The sequence below is a fragment of the Pristiophorus japonicus genome, chromosome 1 (assembly GCF_044704955.1).
Source record: "Pristiophorus japonicus isolate sPriJap1 chromosome 1, sPriJap1.hap1, whole genome shotgun sequence".
Classification (NCBI taxonomy): Eukaryota; Metazoa; Chordata; class Chondrichthyes; family Pristiophoridae; genus Pristiophorus; species Pristiophorus japonicus.
Genome location: NC_091977.1, coordinates 417,693,376 through 417,708,861, shown reverse-complemented (window position 1 = coordinate 417,708,861; position 15,486 = coordinate 417,693,376). Strand labels below are relative to the sequence as shown.

Here is a 15,486-nt window from a genome sequence, read left to right as displayed (position 1 = left end):
GTTTGCAGATGACACTAAGCTGGGTGGCGGTGTGAATGGTGAGGAGGACGCTAAGAGGCTGCAGGGTGACTTGGACTGGTTAGGTGAGTGGACAAATGCATGGCAGATGCAGTATAATGTGGATAAATGTGAGGTTATCCACTTTGGGGGCAAAAACACGAAGGCAGAATATTATCTGAATGGCGGCAGATTAGGAAAAGGGGAGGTGCAACGAGACCTGGATGTCATGGTACATCAGTTATTGAAAGTTGGCATGCAGGTACAGCAGGCAATGAAGAAGGGAAATGGTATGTTGGCCTTCATAGCTAGGGGATTTGAGTATAGGAGCTGGGAGGTCTTACTGCAGTTGTACAGGGCCTTGGAGAGGCCTCATCTGGAATATTATGTTCAGTTTTGTTCTCCTAACCTGAGGAAGGACATTCTTGCTATTGAGGAAGTGCAGCGAAGATTCACCAGACTGATTCACAGGATGGCAGGACTGACCTATGAGGAGAGACTGGATCGACTGGGACTGTATTCACTGGAGTTTTGAAGGATGAGAGCAGATCTCATAGAAACAGATAAAATTCTAATGGGACTGGACAGGTTAGATGCAGGAAGAATGTTCCCGATGTTGGGGAAGTCCAGAACCAGGGGACACCGTCTAAGGATAAGGGGTAAGCCATTTAGGACTGAGATGAGGAGAAACTTCTTTACTCAGAGTTGTTAACCTGTGGAATTCTCTACCGCAGAGAGCTGTGGAGGCTGAGTCATTGAATATATTCAAGGCTGAGATAGACAGATTCTTCAACAATAGGGTTGTCAAGGGTTATGGGAAACAGGCAGGAAAGTGGAGTTGGGACCAAGATCAGATCAGCCATGATCTTATTGAATGGCCTATTCCTGCTCCTATTTCTTATGTTATCTATACTGAATTTAAAACCTAATAAAATGGGGACTGATCAGGTACATTGGCCCCCAAACATACTTTGAAACAGGCATCCCTATTATTTCTACTAGTTAGTTAATTCTTGCTATACAGATCAAAACAAATGCAGAGTTAAACATTTTCTATTATGCTATATGTTTAACATATTCAGTAAAATGCTTTTGCAAATATGTAATAGAAGTATATTCTGAAAACTAATATTTCACCAATTAACATGAATAGCACATTGTACTCTGAAATAGCTGATCCTTATTTTGCATTATTCTAAATATAGGTCAGCCTTGACTCCAGAGTGCGCGAGGTCATCAACAGAAGCATGCTTGAACCTACCCCTCACACATTTGATGATGCACAGCTTCAGATTTACACATTAATGCACAGAGACTCTTACCCAAGATTCATGAACTCTGCAGTCTACAAAACCCTGCTTCAATCCTTAACTGATACAGTGTCATTATCTTAAGACTTCTCGGCTATGTTTCTGAAAATAAAAATTGGAAATGTCTGTGGGCTATTACTACTCACAGGGACAGTGGAGCTATATGATCTTCATCAGAAAGTAATACTCAGGCATATTTTACTAAGGATTTTAATGTCTACCTGCAGAGGGCTCTGAACACAGGCCAAGACGCAGCTTCAGATCAACACAGCCAGATTCTCCAAAGGATGACTGATGAAATGTTAGTCGTTTTAAAAGCTTGTAGTTGTATTTTTTACATAAAATAGTAATACGATGTACTCAAAGACAAGAGTTTGATAGCGGAAGTGCCTTGATGTTCCTCTAATGACATCCTCACCTGAGCTACATATGCTATGATACAGTTTAAAAATCTCCTACCATTCCATACTATGACAATGATGCCACAGCCAAAATCAGCATTGTTTCGGGCGGTACTTCCACTTGTCTTGGAGTATATATACTTGATATATGTAAACAGTGCTGATGGAAACAAAATGGATCAACTTCAAGTATCTAAGCCAATGGTTTGGAAAAATACTGCCTATAAAATATGTTCTGTTGTAAGACTTCTATTATTTTAATATCAGAGTTTTGCTTAAAATGCATTTTTTTTTTAGTTACAATTTGTGAATGTTTATAAAACTTCATTTTAAAGAATTTATCACCGGTTTTATTTTGCAAATGGAAAACGGACAAAGTGTGGGCATTTCAATTCTTTAAAAAAAATAAAGCACAATCATTTTAATTGACGGTTGTTAATGATCTGTCTAAACAAAATTAATGTACACAGCGTGATTAACATCCTTTCAAAAGAAATATACTGGAAATGTATTGTGCATGGTACAGATATTCTACACCTTAACCCACCTTCCATTTGGGAGAAAAATTGGTATTGCTGTCCTTGTTCTGCTAGAAGTACACCTCCATTTGTCTGATCTCAAAATGGTATTGACAAACGTCTTGGAGAGATGCTTAACATGGATCACCTTTCCTTCCCAGTTTCAGTAAGCTATTTCAGGAGCCAAATGGCCTCGTGAGGACGTAATGGGGGAAGTGTATATAATGCTTTTGAAGTATGCTCTTTGCATTTTAAATCAATTGCTTTTATCCTTTGAACAATGACTTCTGAATTTCAGGTTTGAATAGTTTCTTTAAAGCATCTGAAAATGCATTTAGCATATAAGTCACACTGACAAAATAAATGCCAAAATAAAATGTATTACTCTTACAGGTAAAATAATTGACAACAGTTTCATTCTACTAAAAGATAATAAGGTGTACATGCACATGGCAGTTTTGTATATTGACAATAGGGAGAAACCCAATAAAAAAAGATAAATTCACAACTAAATGAGTGACAACAAGTGACATTAAGTAATATCTAGTGAACAGAACCTCCACTAAAGAAGTTACAAGGTTAAAGTATATTCTATACAAGGCATGGAATAAGTTGTTCAGCAGAAACATGCGATGCAATATGAGATACGGTTAATATTTAGCTGCCATTTGCTGTAACTTGTTAAAATTGCTGCCTAATTAATGTGCTTCAGTTCTAAAAAAAACACCTGATTTCCATACATCCATCCATGAGGTTTTTTGTAGCAGTAACCTGGCAAAAGTATACTTTTTTCACTTTATGTCCTTGTTAACGCATTGCAACGCTTATAGATAAACATAGAAAAAACCTAAACACAAATTTCACACTATTGAAACAGTTTTTATGTTAAATGTTTTTTTGCCTCTTACACAATAAGCATGTGTTTTCACGAACATCTGATAAAATGATTGTCTGTAAACTTATAATGCTGACTAGGTAAAAGGAAACAATTTGATTCACAACATTTATTAGTTCACAATATTCTCTGAATAAAATATTTTGGAGTGCCATCTGGTTATATTTTTGAGTGCTGCTGGAGTGGTCAGAGGATTAACTTAATATGTGATCATCTTACCTCTTGGATAAAGATACATTTTGATTTTCATTGCATTTTTTCAGTGCTTTGGCTAACAGAGCAGGATCTGGACATGCCACCACACTACAGTACATTCATTTGGATTGGTATTTGCAGTCATAAACCACAGCCATAGAACAAAATGCATTACAAAACAAAAGTAATGAACTAGATGTCCTGCATGTTTAAGGGAGTTTGTTACATCAATGATGTGATACAAGGCCAAAAATACACTTGCTGTTTGTTGATCAAAACCACTTCTGTTTTAGCATCTTATTTCAATGCATAACAAATTGAGCAACAATAGTTGAGAAATTAGATTACCTCCATTTTTTTTCTTCTTCAAATGCTTATCCTTCACACACCAATGAATAATTCCGGTTACCCAATGGGGGATATCAAGGACATTTTTCGGCCTGGACCTGATACCACCCGATACTGATGACCGGCGCAAGCCTCACCTTAAAAATGCAACGACCGAAATTCAGGTCGTAAAATCGTAGCCCCGCCGCGCGGTGCCCCCGACAGCTTTCTCTGTCAGTGCACCTTCTGCTGACTGTGTGCGACCCGGCAGTGCGGCGGCCCTTCACGGGGAGGACCCACTGCTGCAGCCGCAATTTATTTACTTTTGCCGGCCGACTTCCCGATCGGCTGGCAAGATAGTGCCCAAGGGTTCGGCCAGGCCACCAACAGGCAGCCTGGCCGAAACCCTCCCTGGTGTCCCAGTGGCCTTCAACGGATGGGAGAGAGCGTGGTGATGCACACGCGCTGCGATGTCACCGCTACTCCACCGCTGATTGACAGCGACAGAGCCCCGGTCCTGACCCAAATTCAGCCCCTCAGGCTGCCTTCCTGTCTATCTCCCACCCCCACTGTGACTAATTTCCTTTGGGACTTTGAAAAAATTTCAAAGTGTCAAAAATCGATCATCCGGCCGCATCATGGATCCCTGGATTCAGAACATCAAAAAATCATAGGTGTGCCACTTTCTTGCACTACTGAATTTCGGCCCCGTCATGTCTTACAAATCAGATTGCATTTTTTTGAATAAGTTATAAAGTTGGTGGATGAGGGAAGTCTAGTAGAAATTGCCTACTTAGACTTCCAAAAAGCTTTTGATAAGGTACTGCACAAGTGGCCTCCATACAAGATGGAAGCCTCTGGTATTAGTGGTAATATATTGAGTTGGATTGAAAACTAGCTAGCAGGATGCAGGCAAAAAGTAGTTATGGATGGATTTGGATCTGTTTGGGGACCGGTCACCAGTAGTGTCCCACAGAGATTGGTGTTGGGACCGTTGCTTTGTCCTATTTTTATTAATGATCTGGATGTAGGTGTTGGGGGCACAATCTGTAAATTTGCAAATGATATTAAGATCTGTGCGAGTGTTAGAACTTTAGATGATGCTTGTCTGTGTCAGACAGATCTTAATGTGTTGGAAGACTGGGCTCAAGACTGGAAAATGATATAATAACTTAGATAAGTGCAGTGTTATGCGTATAGGCAGGGCAAATGCTCAACATTTATACACCTTTCAGGGAAAAACATTAAATAAGGTGAAGACAAAGAGAGATTTGGGCATTCTAGCACATACATCTTTAAAGGTACATGAGCAATGCAGTGAAGAGATAGCTAGAGCAAATAGGGTGTTGGCGTGTATCCATAGGACAATTGAGCGCAAGATGAAGCATACTATTTTGTCCTTGTACAATACCTTATTCAGGCTGCACTTGGAATATGGTGTCCAGTTTTGGTCTCTTCACTTGGTGATATGAGGCTTGAGGGTGGAGAGGAGGGCCTCTAGACTAATTCCCAGTGTAAAACATTTCAATTATCAAGGTAGGCTAAAAGAGTTGGGACTTTACACATTAAAGAAGCGTAGACTTAAGAGGTGATCTGATTAAGGTTTATAAGATAATGAAGGGAATTGATTGTGTTCAGTTGACAGTTTGTTTCAATTAAATAATACGTTCAGGGGTCACAAATTTAAGTTGTATAAGGCTCGATCTAGGTTTGTTTCCCAGAGAATAGTGGACCTCTGGAACAAACTGCTGTCTTCGGCGGTGGATGCTGCTTTGCTGAATTCTTTCAAGCAAGAGTTGGACCTGTTTCTGGCTGGGGCGGAGATCACTTCTTACAGAAGGTAGGTATTGCAGGGAATTCAGGGCCAGAGTGATCTCCTGGACTAGTTTCGATCGCCTTGACGGGCCAGAGAGGAATTTCCCAGATTTTGTTCCCCCAAATTGGCATGGGTTTTAAACATTTTTTTGCCTCTCTCAGATGGTTTCGGGAGGGGTGGAGTGTATATATTGCGATACACAAGATATCGCAATTGTGTGGGACAGGGTTAATGGACGAGAGGGTCTTTACTTGTCTGTCATTATTCATATGTATCCCTGGGGGCAAAGTTTAAATCCAACCTAGATTGTAGCAATGAACTTTCCCCTTCGCTGGTTGACAGTGTTTTAAGTAAATTAGTTTGGGCTATCCCCCAGGGGACATGGTCTCAAAAACACAAAACTATTCAGAAGGTTATGCATCCTTGTTCTGGACTCCCCCACCAGAAGAAATAGTTCCTCTATCTACCCTATTAAATCCTTTAAACATCTTAAACACCTCAATTATATCATGTCTTAATCCTCTACATTCTGGGGATTACAGGCTACCCTATGCAACCTGTCCTCATAACTTAACTCTTTTAGCCCCAGTAATATTCTGGTGAATCTGCAATGCACCCCCTTCAAGGCCAATATCTCCTTCCTGAGGTGCACTGTCCAGGACTGGACACAGTACTCCAGATAGGGTCTAGCCAGTTTTATAAAACTGTAACATAATTTCCACCCCTTTGTATTCCAGCCCCTTTGAGATGATGGCTAACATTCCATTAACCTTTTAAAATTACGTTTTGTGCCTGTGCACTAGTTTTTGGCGATTTCTGTAAATAGACCTCTAAATCTCTCCGCTCCGCGGTTCCTAGTTGCTCAACATTTAGAAAAGGCCCAAAGTGGACGACCTTACATTTCCCCCATGTTCAACTTCCTCTGCCAGTTTTGCCCACTCACTTAATCAATCAATGTCCCTTGCAACCTAAAATGTTATTCCTGCCTTGTAACTATAATGCATTTATGGAGTGATCCCTGAATACTAATAGAAGTCACAAAATACAGAACTGATGTTTATAAGCACTAATTTAATGATTATTGAACAGCAATGATTAGGACACATTAAACATGGGCCAACTGTTTGTAATATTACTCCTGACTGCTGTGGAAAATCTTTCCATTAATATTTCCTAGTGACAACACTTCAAAAGTACTTAATTGGCTGTAAAGCACTTTGAGACGTCCTAAGATTGTGAAAGGCACTATATAAATGCAAATCTTTATTTTTCTTCCTTTCATTAACTATTGGTTTCACTCACCATAAGGGGAGGGGGGGGGGTGGAGGTGGGTGCGGGAGAGAGAAAAAGAAGAGATTAAAACATCAATATTCATTTTTAATTGATCCCATTACTTTAAAAAAAGACAATTCCATAACTGCCTCATTCCAGCTTAGAAATCAGGAGCCCACAAACTAATGCAACAGTGGAAAGTTTTCTAACTTTATCAGAGGACCTTAGTCAATAATAGTGCAACACTATTCAGAATGGTGATGAAATAGTAGGTCAGGTTCTCAATGTTTCTTGGTGAGGAGTTCATCACAAACTGAAATTATGCTGATTCAGATTTATCTCAACAGTGCTATTCCAAAAATAGGTGACAGAAATCAATTCAGTCAGGTATATTCGGCATCACGTTGGGAATGATCTTAAGTTATGATTCTCCATTCGGGAAAGCACTTCTGCTTTCTGGACTGACATTCCTAATATGCAATCGAAGTAAATGTCATTCACAGACTTGAGACAATGTGTACAGTTCCATGGCTAGTGCCGCAGCTCATTAATCATGTAATGATACATCAGCAGGGAAGAACTGTGCTCTGACACAACTGTGTGCAATGGGCTTTGCTTTGGCCAATCATGTCTGATTGTGTCTCGGATACCATCAAGGTAGATTGGAATGGGGGCAGATTATGGAATGTTTCAATATGTTACAGAAAGATGGTACAGTTTTGGTCTGTATAAAAGATGGTGTTTTTTGTCACTGTTCCAATGAAGCTCGAGGAACAGCACCTCATCTTTTGTTTAGGCACGCACTTTACAGTCTTCGGGACTCAACATCGAGTTCAACAATTTCAGAGCATAACTGCTGCTCATCTTTGGCTCCCTTTCCCCCCCCGCCCCCCTCTCCCACGAGCCTATTTTTTTTTTCTCCTCGTCTCCAATGGCAGCTGGTCATTATTTCACCATTCACACCCTATCTTGACTAATCTTTTTCTAACTCCTGGCATTACCATTTCAAGTCAGCTCATCATCTCTTTTGTCTCTCTAATCTCTCCTGCCTTCCACCCTATCACAGACTTTCCCTTTTGCTCTTTCTTCCCCTCCCCCTGTCAGTGCTTCTCAAGAATATGCTCTTTTTGAACACTCACCAGTTCTGACGAAGGATCGTCAGTATTTTGCTTTTGTATTAGTGTTTTTTGTCTGTTGGGTGCTTCAGCAGCATGCTTAAATTGTTTTCTCTCCATAACACAAGGTTCTAAGCAATAACAACCACTTCCTCATCTTCTATTAATTTTACAAAACAAAATGTAAAATAAATCTCTCCCTATTTGCATGTAGTTCTTTCCTGCCCGATTTTAAAAAAGCATTATAAAATGAGGATAAGCAATCAAAAATTGAAACAGTGTCATGAGGGAAGGCACCTAAAACAACATTCATTGACAAGCATGAGGATAAAATAGATCCAATTCAAAACTGAGTGGTGACATCAAAGAAAACAATAGGTTGAAGAGCTTAGCATATTGGGGTCTGTACTTGTGAATAAGTTTATATTATTGTTCAGACACATTTAGCAGAAATCTAAAAAATCAAGGTGCTAACTTTGTGCAGTCCCCAAAAAGAGTAAATGTTTCAGCTTTCAAATCAAATGAAGAAACAGAGAAAGCATCAAGGGAGTTTTAAAACTTTAATGTCAAACTACATATAAAAAGAAATGTTTCATACATTTAGATGCCTGGTTGTACAAGCGAAAGTTTTTTGTTTCCATGAACTATTCTGCAAGGAAAACACAGTAGAGTATTAAGGAAACTAGATTTATACAAAAAAAATCTGTCACAGGGATGTATTGCTCTCCAAATATCCGTGTTGAAGTTTTAAATTCTAATTTACACAACTAAGTAGAAATTGGAGTTTATCAACCTCTGGTCCAATCCTTTCTCCAGGATTTCAACAGAACTGTGAAAAGCAAGAATATAGCGTTACAAAAATACAAGTCAAATTAGCCATTTTGACATTAAATCATGATTTCAGCGACATGAAGCTACGAGCCAAAAATGGCACCACCTTCATATAAAACAAACTACAACCATTTTCTAAAATTTATATTGAAACATTCTATACCTGCCAAAACCAGCATTCCCAAATCCAATATGAATAAATACAATCTGAAGTCTGCTTTAGATTAAAATCATGTATTATGTACATGAATTCTTAACCCATCAAAATGCTCCCTAGGTAGAAACTTTACATTAACAATGAAGTTGTGCATAGCAACTTATAGAAAACAATGGCCCTGATATGTCCACGGGCGGGAGAGATTGGAAAGGCCAGGGGAGGCGGGTAAGGAGCAAGGTGGCCGATTTCTGTTTAGGAAACCTGGAAGAATGGGGGGCGGGGGGGGGGGGGGGGGAAGGGAAGAGATCGGGAAGGCCTGGTGGGGTACAAGAGATCGGAAAGGCCGAGTGGGTGGGAAGACGAGAGATCGGAAAGGCTGAGGGGGCTGGGGGAAGAGATCTCGATTGGTTGCTCCCCCCGCCCACCCGTCCCGCCTCTGTTAAAACTGGAAGTGGGCGGGTTTGAGTTATTTGCCTGTGGGGGTGTGGCGGGGGGTGAATAAACAACGACGGCAATGAGGAATTGGAAAGGACGGGGGAAGACAAGAGATCGGGAAGCCCAGGCGGGTGGAGGGGGGAGGAAGGAGAGAAGGAGAGATTAGGAAGGTCAGGGGGGAGATCGGGAAGGCTGAGGGGATTGGTAGGAGGTGGGTGGGAAAACAAGAGACGGGAAAGCCAGTGGGTGGGGCGAGAGATTGGGAAGGCCGGTGTGGAGATCGGTTGGTTTCCCCCCCACACCCCCACCCCCGAACCGTCCCACCTCTGTTAAAAGAAGAAGTGGGCAGGTTGGATCGGAGTTGTTTGTCTGGTGGTGGTGGGGGGGGGGTGCGGCGACGACGATGACAAGAGATTGGAAAGGACAGGGGAAGACAAGAGATCGGGAAGGCTAGGGGGGAGATCGGGAGGGTGGGGAAAGACGAGATTGGGAAGGCCAGGGGGGAGGGGGGGGGCGCTGGGAGATCGGGAAGGACTGGGGGCAGATCGGAAATGCTAGTGTGGAGATTGGTTGATTGCCGCCCCTCACCCCACCGACCCGTCCAGCCTTTGTTAAAACTGGAAGTTAACATTTTAACATCCCACCCGACACAAACCCATTGGTTTTGGGTTGGGGGGTTAAAGTTCCCGCCAACGTTTCCTCGGCACTCAAAAACTTACTGTAGCTGTACTTTTTTCAAACTATACAATACTTCCTCATTTAAGATACAGCTACTGGCCTATAGAAGATTACAAGTATGGTGCTATTTCTCTAAGCTATCTCTTTCAAACCTACGCAGAAAAAAATTCTCACCTTCCATCTATTTCCGCAGTTATTGCATACAACAAATGTGGTCATCGGTTCATCAGCACTGCGAGTCTGAACCTGAGAGTGTTCAGGAAAAGAAAGAATACTTTTAGCCTTTCCTCTTTGAAATATTGTGACGTTTTAAATTGATACAATGGAGATTGCCAAGTGACAAACACCAAGGGCAATTCCTGCACTTGGGTTTTAATTGATGGAGAGTTTATAGAACTGAATTTGGTTTTGTTGACGAGCGATGATCCAGCCTTTTAAGATTATGAGACAAGAATAATGGGCTAGAATTTTCATTGCTTCGCCGCCCGGTTTCCCGGTGGTATTGGTCGTTTTGGGCAAGAATCAGGTCGGTGAAAATTTCCACAGCTGAGTTCTCCCGTTGGTTTCAAAGTACCGCTGGAGAGCGGACCGCCGGCGTGTACCGTTCATAAACCGCCATCACCCTATTTTTGGCTCAGCGATGACCCATAGGCAAGTTGAAAAATACCGCCCACGAGAAGCAGCGGAGCTGGGTGGTGGGTAAGTAGCCCTGCAAAAAATTGGTAACTAAATGGGCTTTTACTAATTATTTTAAAATTCTTTTGCAGTAATTTAAGTGAAAAGGGTAAAAGGGTCCTGAGAATGTTTTTCTGATTTTTTTATTTTACGTTATTTGAAAAAATATTTTTTTTGTGTTTTTCTCCTCCTCGGCCCTTGGTGTAAATTTTAGTAATCATAGCCCATTTTTTTTTTTAAAGAACCGCTCAATCGGTCCAAGATCCATTTTCCGCTGAGAATTGGGGTGCAGGGTCCATTTTTTTTTTGGTGAGCGGATTTTTTTCTTTTTTCTTAAAAATTGAATTTTTCGCCGGCGATAACTTGAGAATCTTACGGGCATGTTGGGCAGCAATCTGGCGATGGGCTAGAATTTCCAAAAAATCCGCCAATGTACATTTAAACAGATTAACTTGGGCTCAGTGCAAAACTAAAGGACAACGTACAGAATCAATAAGACTCAAGCAAGACAAGAGATTAGAAGAAATCTCGCTGCCCTCACTCCCAGAGTAGTGGATATTTGAAACCGGCGCCCAGAAAAAGCAACTAGAGTTTTGTTGGCAATTAAAACAACAGCAAATTACAAAGACAACAGGATAATTAACTGATTAGGAATGAGATTGGAAGTTATGGAGTAAATGCAAACAGAAATGATCATGGAGCCCAATGGGTCCACCAGCATAGAAACCATTACGTGGCAATTGCGGCCAGGCTTGAATAAAAATACGCAAGTATATATAAATATTGTGGACATTTCCATTGGGTATCAGGAAAAATGTTATGATCTATGCAAAAAAAACAAGCTTGAAGGAACAATGGTTTTCTCTCATTCAATGATTTCTCAACTAAGCTCAAACATTCACCCAGAATTCATAACCAGGAGAAAATACTTTCAACCCAGCAATCTAGGCGGAATTCAATCCCAGATCCAGGAGGTGAACGTACAATGTTCGTAATCCACACATGATGCCCTGTCTTATTATAGAATAGATTTTACACTGCACTGAACCTACAGTGATAGGTGGGTTTTCAGGACAATAGAACAACTGCTTGTAGGACTCAGATTATATATTGTGCAATTGATGAGTATCTCATCAGGCAACTTTTACTAAAGTTATAGATTATAACTCTGCAGGACAACTTTCAAGGAAGTCAATTAACCGTATGTTCATATTGCATGTCTGCAAAGTTGTGAGAAATGTGTTTAACTGGAAGAAAACAAATGTTTCTTACCTATAGGTTACCCATTATGGATAATGGATCATGAATAAGTGAATATACTTCTCTTCCCCACCCCACCCCATCTCCATTAAACACTTCACCACCTTGCAATGCTTATCTAAAACTCTTACCTGTGTATAGGTACAATTCCTCATCTTACATTTGCCACACTTGAACAGGTCAGTCTCAGTACCACTAGTCTTAGCCATTTGATGTTCTCGGATGGCTTCTTTGGTCAAGGCTTTTCGCATTTCTTTAAGCTCATCACTGGCCATTTCCTAGATAGTTTACAACAAAATACTCAGTTAGACCAAGATTTGCATGAGATATGTCAAGTTAGCTGGTGAATTACTTAAAATGTTAAGCTACAGTGTTGGACAAAGAAGTTGTAAATTCAATATGAATCAAACTGAACAAAGTACTTAGAAGTTTGTTCTGATAAGGGCATTAAAAGTAAGTTCTTGCTTATTTATTGATAAGGGACTCGAGCCAAAATTGCTACTTTTCTGCATTCCTTTAGCACTGCCAGTAGGCGCCAACGGGGCGCAATTGCCTTTTTGCCCGGGGGCGGACGACGGTAACGCCTGGGGAAAATTGCCCCAGAGATTTTGTGGCTGATTTGGAATTTGCGCTGCGCCCTGCGATTTGCCGGCCCCTCATCAACCCTTTAATGCCTCACGAGGGAAATTGCCCTGCGGGACACGAGTCTGGCGCGGGGCATTGACATCCGCCCGGGATGCACCTTAAAGGGGAGGCCGTGTGCTCCCCAGGCCGCCATTTTTTTTTGGCCAACTTTTCCATCGGCCCGACAATTGCGGCCCTCATCATGCAACCTGGCACTCCGCTTTGCGTGTTGGGCCCTGGCCCGGTGGAGATTGTCCCTGGTGGCCCAGTGGTGGCCACCAAAGGGCCATGCAGAGTCCGCAGCGGCTCTCCCCTTTAAATGAAGGGGAGGGCCATTGTGGTGAGTCAAGGCTATGCGGAGCAGCCCTGTAGTGCTGATCTGATCAGTGCGGCGCTGAAGCCTCGGGAGCCTCCCTCCGAGGTGGGGTGCCCGAGACAGTGCTCCTACTCGTTTGAGGGACGCAAAGGGCAATTTACCACTGATGGAACATCTGCCCCGGGCGCTAACTGACCCGGGCCCGGGAGGTTACTGCCCCGGTACGGGCCACAGGGCAATTTTGGCCCCTAAATGTCAGCTTGGCTTAGGTGGTAGAAAACTTGCCTCTGAATCAGAAGGTTGTGGGTTCAGCCGCATCCAGGGGCATGATCAGGTAATCTAGGCTGACACTTGCAATATTTCACTGTCAGAGATGCTGTCCTTCAGTTGAAATATTAAAGCAAGGCCCTGCCATGGTACCATTCTAGTATCCTGACCAACATTCTTTCCTCAACCAAACCCATCAATATAAGCAGAGTTGGGCATTTACATCATTGCTGTTTGTGGGATATTATTTTCTGGAGAATGGCGCCACAGTCACTCGCAACTGTAACTGCACTTCAAAGCAATTCAATGTATGTAAAAAGTGTTTTGGGACATTTCTGAACATGATAAAGTGCGATGTAAATGCAATTAATTTCTTTTTGTCTAGTAATGCAACAATCAGCTCCAGACCAGAGTCTGAAAGACCATTGAGTGTATTTGTCATAATTTAAAATTGTCCATGCATTATTTAGATATCACTTCAGTGCAGTGACCTTAACTCACATATACTTATATGCCCCAGCTTCCCCCCACCGCCCCCCAGTCCATCAAAGATGCATGCATCATCAATCATAGAGACAGTGGTGAAGGCTCTAATATGAAATGTGATAAAACATCTCACTCCATGGCCCACCGGCAAAAGCCAATGTAGAAATGTGATTTACTTTCAGCAGTAGACACACTGGGGATCATTTTGAAGACTGTCAGTCAATACGATATAATTACTCCTGTTTCAGCACATTTTCTGAATGGTTAGCAGATGTGTGGCGATTAATTCATTTAAGCAACTTGTTTATCTGAATTACAGCCAATCACAGAAACTCGTTTATCTGAATTACAGCCAATCACAGAAACCTGTTTATCTGAATTACAGCCAATCATAGGTGGAAGATTAAAGCATCCCCATCAAGTGATTGTGGAGCTCCCAATTAGACCCTGGAGCACATCATTGGGCACTGCCCTCAGAGTAAATTTGCAGGCAGCCTTCAAGATATCCACACTGTTACACCGGAAGCTTTGGCCGTGATATCCAACTTGGACATTGATGTTTGATTTGCTTTGCTACTACCATACGAAAGAAGAAGTTAGAAACTTACAGCACAGAAGGAAGCCATTCGCCCCGCCATGCCTGTGCTGGCTCTTTGAAAGAGTGGTCGTGCTTAGTCCCACATTCCTGTTTTTTGTCCATATCCCTTCAAGTTCCTCATCCTCAAGTATCTGTCCAACTCCTTTTTAAAATTATTTATGGAAATCAGCTTCCATCACCTTTTCAAGTAGCGCATTCCAGGTCCTGACAACATTCAGTGAAAAATTGATTTCCTCTCCCCTCTAGATCTATTGCCAATAATTTTGAATCTATGACCTCTAGTTATTGACCCACTCACCAGAGGGAATAATTTTTCTCTATCTACTCTATTAAAACCTTTCATCATCTTGAAAATCTCTATTAAGTCACCTACAAATAATGAAAGACAGGTTCATTGAGCCTGCCCCATACAATTGAGATACCTTGTGTATCACAATACATACTCGCCAACCCACTCCAAACCATGTGATCTCCTGGGAGAGTCAAAAAAATTAAAAACCCAGACCAATTTGGGGGGAGGGCGACAAAAAATGGGAAAATCAACTCTGACCCATCTACGTGATCAAAACTAGTCCAGATCACCACTCTAGCCCTGAATTCCCTGCAGTGCCTACCTTCTGTAAGAGGTAATCTCCACCCCAGCAAGAAACAGGTCTAACTCTTGCTTAAGGAATTCAGTGAATCAGCATCCATCGCACGAGAGGGAAGCCTGTTCCAGAGGTAGAAACATAGAAATTAGGTGCAGGAGCAGGCCATTCGGCCCTTCGAGCATGCACCGCCATTCAATAAGATCATGGCTGATCATTCAACCTCAGTACCCCTTTCCCTCTATACCCCTTGATCCCTTTGGCCGTAGGTCCACTATTCTATGGGAAAAGAACCACCTCCTAACACCTAAACTAGATCTAGCCTTATACAGGTTGAACCTCCCTTATCCGGCACCCTCGGGACCTGGTCTGTCCTGAACGAGGGATTTTGCCGTGTTTGGGTGGACTGCGCCTTTATGTGCTGTTGCTGGGGTAAGTGTGTGTGCGCTCTGATTGACTGGACCGACTGTCAGTCAGTCAGCCAGCCAATCAGTGTGCAGGGGGCCTCAAAGAACCGGCGGGCACAGAAGAGCTGGTGGGCACAGGAGCGTCGGCGGGCCCCGTCGAGTCAGCGGACCCCGTCAGGCCTTGAAGAGTCGGCGGGCCCTGAAGAGTTCCCGGGCCCCAGCAGGACCAGAAGAGTCGGCGGGCCCCGAAGAAGAATAAGCCCGACCCCCCCGGAGGGAACATGTGGAGAGGAGCGGCTGGTCCGAGGACTGTGGCTGC

At 42.4% G+C, this 15,486-nt stretch overlaps 2 protein-coding genes across 3 annotated transcripts in view; one reads left to right on the top strand and one right to left on the bottom strand.

Moving 5' to 3' along the window:
• Nucleotides 1-1,548, top strand: part of rgs20 (regulator of G protein signaling 20) — a 483,710-nt gene extending 482,162 nt beyond the window's left edge. For both annotated transcript variants that reach the window (XM_070892300.1, XM_070892309.1), the window contains one exon: nt 1,203-1,548. In XM_070892300.1, the coding sequence (XP_070748401.1) occupies nt 1,203-1,391 (189 nt within the window). In that variant the 3' untranslated portion in view covers nt 1,392-1,548. The remainder of the gene's footprint in view (nt 1-1,202) is intronic.
• A 6,844-nt stretch (nt 1,549-8,392) lies between these two features.
• LOC139275194 (acyl-protein thioesterase 1-like) overlaps nt 8,393-15,486 on the bottom strand; it is a 248,433-nt gene continuing 241,339 nt past the window's right edge. Inside the window, exons 15-17 of the mRNA XM_070892333.1 lie at nt 12,014-12,160; nt 10,122-10,193; nt 8,393-8,675 (exon numbers count right to left, since the gene is read on the bottom strand). Coding sequence (XP_070748434.1) covers nt 8,667-8,675; nt 10,122-10,193; nt 12,014-12,160 — 228 coding nt within the window. The 3' untranslated portion in view covers nt 8,393-8,666. The remainder of the gene's footprint in view (nt 8,676-10,121; nt 10,194-12,013; nt 12,161-15,486) is intronic.